This window comes from Hippoglossus hippoglossus, chromosome 3 (genome assembly GCF_009819705.1).
Source record: "Hippoglossus hippoglossus isolate fHipHip1 chromosome 3, fHipHip1.pri, whole genome shotgun sequence".
Classification (NCBI taxonomy): domain Eukaryota; kingdom Metazoa; phylum Chordata; class Actinopteri; order Pleuronectiformes; family Pleuronectidae; genus Hippoglossus; species Hippoglossus hippoglossus.
In genome coordinates, this window is record NC_047153.1 from 32,522,504 (window position 1) to 32,534,618 (window position 12,115).

Genomic DNA, 12,115 nt, shown 5'->3' on the forward strand with positions numbered 1-12,115 from the left:
AGGAGTATGGCACTTGTTTAAATCTGCCTAGAGCTGGCCGTCCTCACAAACTGAGTGACCGGGCAAGAAGAAGACTGCTGAGGGAGGCCACCAAGACACCTACGACCACTCTGAAGGAGTTAAAAGCTTCAGTGGCTCAGATGGGAGAGACTGTACATACAACAACTGTTGCCCGGGTTCTTCACCAGTCGAAGCTGTATGGGAGAGTGGCAAAGAGAAAGCCACTGTTGAAAAAAGCTCATATGAAATCTCCCCTGGAGTTCGCCCAAAGGCATGTGGGAGACTCCAAGGTCAATTGGAAGAAGGTTCTTTGGTCTGATGAGACAAAAATTTAGCTTTTTGGCCATCAGACTAGACTCTATGTTTGGCGAACACCAAACACTGCACATCACCACAAACACACCATCTCCACCGTGAAGCATGGTGGTGGCAGCATCATGCTCTGGGGATGTTTCTCAGCAGCAGGCCCTGGAAGGCTTGTAAAGGTAGAGGGGAACATGAATGCAGAAAAATATCGCCAAATCCTGGAGGATAATCTGACTCAGTCTGCAAGAGAACTACGACTTGGGAGAAGATTTATTTTCCAGCAAGACAACGACCCCAAGCATACAGCAAAAGCTACACAGAAATGGTTCAAAGACAACAAGGTGAATGTTCTGGAGTGGCCAAGTCAAAGCCAAGATCTCAATCCAATCGAGAATTTGTGGCTGGAATTGAAAAGAGCTGTTCACGCCCGATCCCCGAGCAACCTGACAGAGCTTGAGCTGTTTTGCAAGGAAGAATGGAGAAAAATTGCAGTGTCCAGATGTGCCAGCCTGATTGAGACATATCCACACAGACTCAGTGCTGTGATTGCAGCCAAAGGTGCATCTACCAAATACTGACCTGAAGGGGGTGAATATTTATGCAATCATTTACTTTAACTTATATATTTTTAATTAAGTGACATTATTTTGTAAAAATCTGTTTTCACTTTGATATTAAAGAGGTTTTTTTTGCAAATTCTTGTCAAAAAAGCCAAATTATATTGACCATGATTTCATGTATAAAAGCAACAAAAGGGTGAAACATCCAAGGGCGGTGAATACTTTTTATAGGCATTGTATGATCACTTTTTGTTGTTCTTGTAAGTAGTCGTGCTGCAGCATTTTTGATCAGCTTGAGAGTCCTTAGAGACTTGGTGGGGCAGCCTGATAATAAAGAGTCACAATTATTCAGCATCGAAGTAATAAATACATGGACAAATTTGTTTGCATCTGTTTTGACCGGATGTGCTTGATTTTTGCAACGTTATGTAGGTGTTTTATGTGGAAGTTACATCGCATATCCTCATTAAGTATAACTTTATCTATACTAACTACTGTATATTATTTGATAATGTGTTCCTGAGGTGTTTGTGGCCAAGTAGAATTCATGAGACTTACATTGTTATTTCTGCAGCTTTGTATTGGACATTGTGAATTTACTGGAAGATGGGACTTCTTTGGTGATAGAACACCAGATGTAGATATGCCATCGAGAATGATGCAAAGAAGACATGGAGCATTTGGTTGAAAATATTTATGCAGTGACTCCCCAAAGCATATTTTCTAATACATTTATAGTGACAAGTATTGTCAATTACCATGATATTTAAAAAGGAACCATCTATGTAATGTTATTAATACAAATATTATATTACCATGTTTGCCTATATAATCCAGTGCCTCTTAAATAATTTCCGTCAGGGTTATGGTTATTAATGGCAGATGTTAGGCCTTGTTGATGTTTTGTTTAAGCACAAGTTTGTATAAGTTCAAGAAGAATTTGACTGAGAGCATTATTATTTTCAAATCTTCTGTAAATATTGTGATAATATCATTATTTTGGCAATAGGAACTATATGTTGTCTGATATCCAAACAGCCATACATCATAAATCCTTTAATTGAATGATAAAATCATATTTTTATGTGTACTATTTCCAATGATATATAATTGTATTCATCCATATTCTTTAATTAAATTGGAATCATTCATTTTAAGCCATTTAGGCAACATCTTTTCTGTAATCTTTAATTTTTGTCTATCTTATTTCTCCCCTTCTCCTGTGTATAAATCACACTTAGAAAATATGTTATGAGAAATCACATGTTTATCTTGTCCTATAATCTTTCAAGTAGGCTACATTGAATTGCATTATAAAAGTAAAAAAAATCTGTTTAGTTCCATTTATATGGCACTTACATATAGCACTTGTAGTTTGGCTTTTTTGAAGCAAATTGTACTTACTTGATTCTTGTTGTTCTTGGTTTGTACCTTCATGGTTGAATGCACTTATGGTAAGTCGCTTTGTATAATAGCGTCATTATAGGATTTCATTTTTGCATCTGTCTCATGTTAGAAGCGTCATCAACCCCGCAACTCGCTTGCAGTGAATCCAGCAGGGGATTCCCTGCTGTGTTCACACATTGACTTCTTCTGGATTTGTACGGACTTTATACTAGGAGGTCAAGCAGATAAAGTCCATCGAAATTACTGAGTGTCTCCCTCAGACATTTGCGTTCACACATACACCTCCTCCGTAGAAAATACAGAGGATCTGCAGAGTCCAGTGCATGTCTGAAAGCAGCTATAGACACAACGAAATGCTTTTCCTGTACGGTATGTGTAGTTATAATGTTTACCTTATGTGCGTTTCAGGAAGGCTTTGAGCTATGGGACAGACAAAAGGATGGAACTGAGCCTTTACTTTCTTCAATGGTAAGAATCTACAGATTTTCTCTTTCCCCTTCTAATGCATTAACAAGATATCTAAAGACAGACAGAAAGCATTAAACAGTCTGAAGACAGACCGTAAACACACTAAACACTGACAGTTATAGATTTTGAACTAAGGGCAGACTAAAACCAGACCACTTATAGAATGATGGCAGACTAAAGCCACACATTGAACACATTGTAAACGGACTGAAGACAGACAATGTGTTGACTATAGAAGGACTCGGGACAACCTGAAAAAAGATTGTGGATTCTTGTTTACAGACTATGAACCAACTAAAGACAGACAGTGGACAGACTAGGGTCAGTGTAAACAGACTGAAGACAAAGAGTGGAGAAATGGGGTACAGTTGAAAACAGACTTTGGATAGACTGACGACAAACTGAAGTTATTATCTGAACTAAACAAATTAAGGAAAAACGGACAGAACACTGAAAACCAACAATGGTTCCTTTATTCCTCTACATGACACTGTGGTCTGGGTGAGACAAAATGTTTTTTAATTCATTATCAGGGATCAACTTTTCCAGGAAGCTGACCTGTGAGACGACTTTCTTGCCTACATGTGTATTGAAATTACCAGAGTCCCCCCCCACCCCGCCGATGTCGACAGAAATATCACCTTAGCATAGGGGGTGAGGAGATTAGCTATTGGGATTCTGGTTGAAAGGATCACTTTGTATTGTAAATTAGCCTTTCCAGGACTCCCTAAATTGCATTCACCTTTTGTCCTCACGCAGACCCTTTGTTCGACTCAATCCACAATCTATTGTTTTAGTTTTACCTCGATGTGATGGCATAAAAGTCTCTCCTAATTGACAAGTAGATAGAATTGTGTTGCCTTCCTTCGATGCTGTCTCCACTGCGCAGTGAATAAAACTAATTTGAACCAGTGGGGGAGCACCTATCTCCGGCAGTAAACACGGAATCTGCTGAAGAGCCTTATCATCGCTTTCTCTGATACGTCCACATATAGCCAACGTCACAGTGCAGATCGTCAGCATAATGCACACCTAACAGCTAATCTGGCACGCCCCAAACTAAGATATCGGAAGCCGATCTGAGAAGACTTCGGTTAGCAAAATTGGCATGTCGAGGAGAGGCTGTATTCTGTGTGAAGGGAAGTTTTCTCTGTATTTACTTCAAACAATGATAAATTGAAGCGACAGAGAGTGATTAAAATATATTTTTCAACACTTAACAATACTAGCCCAACCTGTTATTTTGGTCACCTCACTTCACTGAGTACTGCTTCCTGAATAGCTTGCAGGTCACTCCTGGCTTTTACAATCATTTAGTCCTGAAAAATATGTCAGTTCAAACTTGGGCCAATCTGGACATACTGGAGTTACAGGGGAGTCTGGAACTTAACATTTCAAAAACCAAGGATATGGTCATCGATTTCAGAAAACTTGCACACACACGAAGACACTTTTATCAAAGGTCAGACTGGGGAATGTGTGGAATCGTATAAATACCTTTGGACTATTGTTGAGTCCAAACTGAACTTTGAAGCAAACAGTGAAGCTTTGTGCAAAAAGGGTTACCAGCGTTTGTACTGTTTAAGGAAAATGTCCTATTTTAATATTGACAAAACCATGCTGACACTTTTTTATCATGCTTTTATTGAGTCTGTTTTATCTTTTTCTTTGGGGTCATGGTTTGGTAACCTGTCTTTACACCAGACAGCTACAGAGGATAGCCAGCTCCATTACCAATGATGACTCGCATCCTCTACATGGGGAATTTTAACTTCTACCCTCTGATTGAAGGTTTACAGCCCCAAGGGGTAAAACAAAACGGCACAGAAATAGTTTTGTTCCATCTGCAATTGTTCACTTGAAAGGGTTATCGCCACATTTGCACTATTGTCCCTATCCAGTTTTCTATTGATAGCAATGCATTTGAGCACTTTTCATCATGGTTTTTGTGGTCTTGTCTTCTGTCTGTGTGTTTATAATTTTGTACTGTTTTGGATGGATGCCTTCTCTTTTTATTGCTGCAAAACAAATCTACCTATGGGTACAAATAAAGTAACCTAAACCTTATCACAACCTGTAAATATGCTTTATTACAGGGGTGGTGAACCTTTTTGCCAATCGAGGGCCATTTTAATTATGTGTGCTTTGTGGTCCACACACCACTAGGCAATGCATTACACATATTACTATTCTGTATACTGCTTATAATTATTATGTGTATGTAACACATAATAAGTATGTAACTATCTGGGGGGGTATTTTTTAAATCCAGCCTCTCATAGAGGGAAAGATGACTCTGTTACCAGAAAACCCAAAAGGAGGCTGGATTTTCAAAATAATAGACACACAGACTCCTCTATTCACCTCTCTCTCTCTCTGTCTTTCTGGGTTTCTCAAAAATACTTCCTCAAACAAATCCTCACTTCTTGTGGTGCCATGCATGGCTTGCAAAGACAGCAATTCATACCTTGTGTCAAACTCAGCAATAATCCCACAGACAAAAATGGCTAGTTGAGTGGTATTTGTTATGTCTGTTGTTTCATTGCAGGCCAGAGAGAAAAACTGAAAATATTTTTTCTATATCTTCTGCTATATTAGAAATCCGTTCTTTAGCATGTTAAGAGCTGTCATGACGCTCAACATTAGCCTTTTTCATTACAGCGAGCGCATCTCCACAAACTAGGCACACTGGCTTGCCTTTCACTTCCAAAAATTTATAATCGTTTGTCCATTTCTCTTGGAAAGGGAAAAAGTAATTGTCATGTTAGTTAGTTTATATTTTATTTATTTTTGTATCTATGAATTTCCTCGCGGGCCAGATTAAACTGTATTGCGGGCCGCATACGGCCCGGAGGCCCGGTTGCTCCCCACTCCTGCTTTATTACCTGTTAGACTTGAAACAAATAATTTGTATGGCCCATATTCACAAATCACAATTTGTCTCATAGGGTTTTAACAAGGTGGGACATCCTCTGCCCTTAAACCTCAACAAGAGTAAGGAACAACTACAAAAAAAAAAATTTAACAGGGGAAAAAGAAGGTAGAAACCTCAGAGAGGGCCACATGTGAGGGATCCCTCTCCCAGGACGGACAGAAGTGCAATAGATGCCACGTGTAATGGAGAACATCAGAAAGATAAGGCTATTTACAGCATTGATTAGAAAACACACTTTGTAGCATAATGGAAGGTAAATGAATTGATGGATTATTTCTACACAAATTAAAACACAATGTTAATTATGTGGTGTGGGTGTGTGTGTGAGTGAGTGAGTGAGTGAGTGAGTGAGTGAGTGAGTGAGAGAGAGAGAGAGAGAGAGAGAGAGAGAGAGAGAGAGAGAGAGAGAGAGGAGTGCTCGCTCCGTGTGCATCTAGCCGGGCATGGCGCACTCTGACTCGGCCAGTGGAGCTCGTCTAATCTTGAGCCGCCTGGCTGTCACTCACTCACTCGGCTTGTGGAGAGGAGCGCTTGCTCCGTGTGCGTCTAGCTGGCAGGAACAAATATTTAATATTAATATAAAAAATATGGTGGTCTGAGCCATCAACACAGCTGGTAAAATAACCTGGCCAAAGGAGGAGATAGAGACCACTGATATCAAGACAAGGAAGCTCCTAACAAAGTATGGAGGATTTCACCCCAAGTCCTGGTTAGCCCGCTCTATCTGACCATTAGTTTGTGGGTGGTATCCGGAAGAGAGACTTGCCTTGGCCCCCAGCACCCGACAAAAGGCCTTCCGCACTTGAGATGAGAACCCGGTCTGATCCGATGTCCAAGGGGATTCAATGCAACCAGAAAACATGGAGGGTGAGGAGATCTGCAGTTTCTGTGGCTGAGGGCAGTTTAGGGAGGACAAAATGGACAGCCTTGGAAAACCAGTCAACAATGGTTAATATTGTGGTGTTACCTTGTGAAGGTGGCAGACCAATAACAAAGTCCACAGCTATGTGAGACCAGGGTCTGCTGGGGACAGGTAAGGGGGCGCAGGAGGCCGGCTGGAGGCTGATGGGAAGCCTTGCTGCAGGCACAGACGGAGCAGGCGGACACAAATGCACGGCTGTCTTGAGACATGGACCGGACCAGAATCTCTGCCGGACGAAGGTGAGGGTGCGATGAAAGCCTGGGTGACAGGCGAGTTTGGAGGACTGCCCCCACTGGATGACCCTGGGACCTGGCTGACTCAGGCACAAAGAGAGTGTTAGGTTGGCCGTTACCTGGGTCAGAGTGTGAGCGTTGGGCCTCCCTTACCAGGGTTTCCACCTCCCATGTGGCTGCTCCAACCACACAGGAGGGGGGAAGGATGGTCTCAGGCTCAATGTTTGACTTCTCCAGGATGGTAAGCGTGTAGTTGAAGCGGCCTAGAAACGGGGCCCAGCGAGGCTGGCAAGAATTCTAAAGAAATACTTAAAGATTTTGAGGGCTCCATTCATTTAGGTGCACCAGCACATAATTTACGTGCACCCCAAGGTTTTTCACTGCACCTTTTGGCCCGCAATAATACACTTGTTATACATTTTCTTGACAGTTCCATATTATTGGTAATTTATTAACTAGGGCTGGGTATCACCACTGATTTCCTAAATTGATTTGATTCCGATTTACAAGGTTTCGTTTCGATTTCAGATTAGATTAAACAACGATTCAGTTCATGATATTTCATTGTATTTTGCCTGGATATAAAGTAAGGCTTCAAACTGAACAAGGAAACCTTTGACTTAGTGCATTATTAAAAATATTCAGGTAGGCCTGTCACAATAACAAATTTTGTTGAACTGTACTTTATTTAGTTATAATAAATAACGATAAATTACATTATTTTCATCATTGTAAAACCATTTTAAACCACTGACAATCAAAATGTAATAGCATAATCATGCAAGTACACCCTTTCAAATAGCAATAAAGTTGATTTTAAAGAATATTCAGTCTGACATTTGAATTAGAATTAAAAATATTAAAATATCCTTAATAAATAAAACATAAACCGCACACAACCAAAACAATATATAAAACAAACTCTCTGGCTCTGTTAACAAAAATTGCTCTTGAATAACAATTAAACATTTGGCAAAGGTTATATGTTACCAGCTCGGTAAACCAGATGGGATGATTAAGAAGAGCTTTTAGCCTTGTATTGTATAAGGTTAGCCAGCGTTTCCTCTAGGATCTTGTGTGTGTACATGTCTCACGAACCAAAATGGTTGCACTCTGGAGCCCAGCTTCATGTGTTGTTCAGTCATAAGTGTACATTAATCACTGGCAGTGTTTTGTGTTTGAACAGCCCACCCACAGGACATTTGATTACGTACTAGTTGCCCACAAGGAGGACGATGACACCCATCAAAAAGCTCAGAGACAAAGGGCCTTCATCGAGCAGCTTGAGAAGAAAAGCATCACCGTTACTGTGAGTCTTTTAAAAATACTGTGACTTGACATGCTATTTAATATTATAAATGACTGTAAGAATCGAAGATAACCAATTCATGTGTTGTGTGTCTTTATCTGTTAGAGGATTGTTCATGATGACAAAGTATTTTTCGGCTTGCGTGCTCCAAGTGAGATGTTTGAAGACTACCAGTATCTCCTAAAGGTCTCTGACTCTTGCAACTGGTGTGGAGATGTGAGCAGGGCTGTCACCCAGGCTACCAGGTAACAATTGTATATGTAAGATATAGATAAATGCTCAATGAGCACTTCATTAGGAACCCCACAGTAACACTAGGTAGTTCCTGTCTATTCTGGATTCCACCAGATGTTGGATACATTCTTTTGAGATTTAACATAACATAATTTCTGCAGATTTGTCAACTGCACATTTAAGCTGAACTCATTGTCATGAAACCAGTTTGAGTTGTCAGTTCCTTTGTGACATGGAGCATTATCAAGCTGAAAGAAGCCATTGGAATATGGTAAATTGTGGCCCAAAAGTGCTCATGTCTTGTGTCAACAAGACAAGTTCGTAAATGGTTTCATGTAGTTTTTCCTTACACTTGTTGAGGGTTAAGGGCAGAGGATGTCACACCTTGTTAAAGCCCTATGAGACAAATTGTGATTTGTGAATATGGGCTATACAAATAAAATTTGATTGATTGATTGATACCAAATTCTAATCCTTCTATCTGCAGCCTCACTTGAAATCCAGATTCAACAGACCATGCTACATTGTCCTGTCTTCAATTGTTAAACTTTAGTGAGCCTGTGTCCACTGCAGCCTCAGATTTCTGTTCTCAGCTGACATAAGTGGAACCTATGTTCTTACCATTACTTCCATGGCTGCAGCATGACTGTATGCCAGGATCAGGTGCCCCAACTGCTTAGGTAGGCCTGGACACCTTAGGCCTGCCCATAACGCTGATGCTGCCTCATACTATTTTCAACTCACTATAACGTGTTTGAAGTATATGAATATAGACTTTTCTAAAATCCTCATAATTCCATTCAGAGGCGGGAAATATGGATCCAGCCGAAATGTGTTTCACAAAAAATGTCTAGTTTTGTTCCTCAGGCAGCAATGTTTGCATTGTAACACGTGAAAAGTGACAAATATTTAGACATTTTTTGACATAAAAGCAGAATGTATAGAATATAGTGAGCATACAATGCAGGTGAGAAATAGAGAAGTCTGACAGTTGAGGCTGTGCATTTGGGCATTGAAAAAGGCTTTGTCAGTAGTATTCAGCACCATAGAAGCCCAACACACTTGGGTTTTGTCTGAAAAGACCAAAACCATGAGGTTGGAAGGGGAGCAAAGATATACAGACAAATGTTGGAAAAAAGAATGTAGATGGATGGTGTTACATACGTGTTACATACAGTGGGTTGCTGATGAACTCTTCTTCTTTTGGCGGCTGTGGCTTAGCAGGTAGAGTGGGTGAGCGGTGATTCGAGCCCTGGCACCTCCATTTCATGTGCCAAAGTGTCCTTGTGCAAGACACTGAACCCCAAATTGCGTCTGATGGTTGTGCCAGCTGTTTGTGAGTGATGGGAAGTGCTGCACAGATGTGCTGTATGAATGTGTGTAGGAATGGCTGAAGTGCTCAGCAAGACTCTTGTTGAGGGTTAAGGGCAAAGGATGTCACACCCTGTTAAAGCCCTATGAGACAAATTGTGATTTGTGAATATGGGCTATACAAATAAAATTTGATTGATTGATTGATTGATAGAAAAGCACAACATAAAAACTTTTTAATGTTTCTACAGAATCAGAATTGTCCATTTCATTCTTCATCAGACCTTTATCAACACAGGGGGTGAGTGTGATATAATCTGTGGCTATGTTAACCACTGGCAAATATAACAATATTTCATACATGCAGACTTTTAGGTAACCATGAATATTTTTAAATAATGAAGAGATTTGACACACGATGTGATATAGAACATTATTGCCATGCTGTGTTTTCTTCTCTCAGAGAACTTGAAGGAGCTGCTGATGAAAGATGTTTTTGAAACTATATTCTGCCTTCACGAGGTGAGTTAACCTTTAAGAAAATTGCTGCTGTCCCAATGTCCCAACGTGACTCCTTTATTGAGTCAAAAGTGTTGCTCAATGCTCGACTACCAAGTATCTGAACATGAGACCAGATAAAGAACCAAACTCATCTTGGTGAAATGTTTGTGCCAAAGATGCTCAGTGTACACTACAAAGAAAAGCAAGTCTGAGCATAAAATATGACATGTTGATTAAATAATTAATTAAAAACATTACTAATATTTAATATTATCTGACATAACAGCTAGCACCCGCTAAATCTGACACACAAGCTACTTCATCCAAATATAGATTTTCATTATTCACGTTTGTGCCATCAAAATGAACACACAAAATATTTACAGACTGAAAAAAAAATCATGATCAGATTTTGGCATGGTGATGTGAAACTTCTTTGTTCATCATTATATCCTGTAGGCTGTACTTTGATTTTCTTTTCCATTATTCTCAGAGAAAGAAGCAGCAACAACTGAAGAGAGAGTGGGCTCGATGGTCGGGTCTGTTTACAGGACAACCAGTTAACGACATCAAGTCAGTGAATCAATGGCAATATTATATTTCCTGTTTTGGCAGGGTGGGGCATGCAGTTTTCTTGACTTTGATGGGAGACCCACATTGTCACCATTAAATAATGCGTCTCTAAGGTGTTTAGGGCCAAGTATTAGAACCTCTGTTTTATCTGAGTTTAATTGAGTAAAATTGGGCCGAGTACAGAACCCTGTGGAACACCGTGGTTAACTTTGATGTGCACAGATGACTCATCATTAATTTGCACAAATTGGAATCGATCTGAAAAATAGGATTGGAACAAGTTTAGGGCGGTTCCTTTAATGCCAATTAACTGTTCTAGTCTCTGTAATAAAATTTGATAATCGATAGGGTCGAATGCTGCACTAAGATCTAACAGGACGAGGACAGACACTCTCATGATTATTCTCCCCTTTGTTTCATACAGGGTAAATCAAAGACAAAAGTTTAGTGTAAACTAATATGTCCCTTGCAAAGGTCACCTGCCGAGTTGTGCATTTAAATAGTCCTTGTTTTGGGGGGAGAACCCCACGCCCTGCAAATTATGCATGTTTCCAAGTTTGTTACCATAATAACTAGTCTACCAATGTTGCACTATTTCATTCATATGAAAAGTGACAGAATTACTTTTATGTAGAATGAAAAATAATGTTTTTTTGCTGCCTTTTGTGAGTCATTTCTGGATCACTTGGCCATCTCAGGAAATCTGTGTTCATCTTCCATCTGATAGAAAAAGTGTGAGTGGTTGCTGTCCTCAGCCCCTCAGAATTAGGGCAAAAGAGGGGGAAACTTCAACTTTATCAGTGAGTAATGTACCAGTCTCTGGTCTGTTGATGTATTTGTTTGTGTGTGTTTTCCCCTCCAGATGTTACTTTGGAGAGAAGGTGGCTCTGTACTACCTGTGGCTAGGCTGGTACACCAAGCTGCTGGTTCCAGCTGCTGCTCTGGGTGTTGTGGTGTTCCTATATGGACTTGCCTTTTTCAACACCAACCCTCTCATGTGAGTTAGCTACATAGATGTAAGAATATGTGGTTAATGGTCCTGAACTGTAGAAAACTGTATTTGTAAAGGTCCTTTTAAAGGCATTTAAAAATGTGTTACTTTAAGTTTGTCTAGTGGTAGTATCAAAGAATACCTGGCCTATTTGATGAGCAACCCTCTAATCTTGATCTGTGTGTGTCTTCAGTAAGGAAGTGTGTAACTCCAGCATCATCATGTGTCCTCGCTGTGACAACAGGTGTAAGGTGTGGCAACTGTCAGACACCTGCGGCTATGCTAAGGTGAACTGATCTCTTTTCCGACATTCTAGTCTGGTCATCTGTTCTCTTCAATCAGTTCTGTAAGTTCACAGTAGAATG

The 12,115-nt window shown here is 40.1% G+C and overlaps 1 protein-coding gene across 4 annotated transcripts in view; it reads left to right on the forward strand.

The window, feature by feature from the left end:
* LOC117759412 (anoctamin-9-like) overlaps nt 1-12,115 on the forward strand; it is a 157,247-nt gene that overhangs the window by 46,346 nt on the left and 98,786 nt on the right. For all 4 annotated transcript variants that reach the window (XM_034581525.1, XM_034581527.1, XM_034581528.1 and 1 more), the window contains 8 exons: nt 2,682-2,741; nt 8,018-8,140; nt 8,246-8,385; nt 9,937-9,986; nt 10,149-10,207; nt 10,680-10,759; nt 11,622-11,756; nt 11,944-12,037. In XM_034581525.1, coding sequence (XP_034437416.1) covers nt 2,682-2,741; nt 8,018-8,140; nt 8,246-8,385; nt 9,937-9,986; nt 10,149-10,207; nt 10,680-10,759; nt 11,622-11,756; nt 11,944-12,037 — 741 coding nt within the window. The remainder of the gene's footprint in view (nt 1-2,681; nt 2,742-8,017; nt 8,141-8,245; nt 8,386-9,936; nt 9,987-10,148; nt 10,208-10,679; nt 10,760-11,621; nt 11,757-11,943; nt 12,038-12,115) is intronic.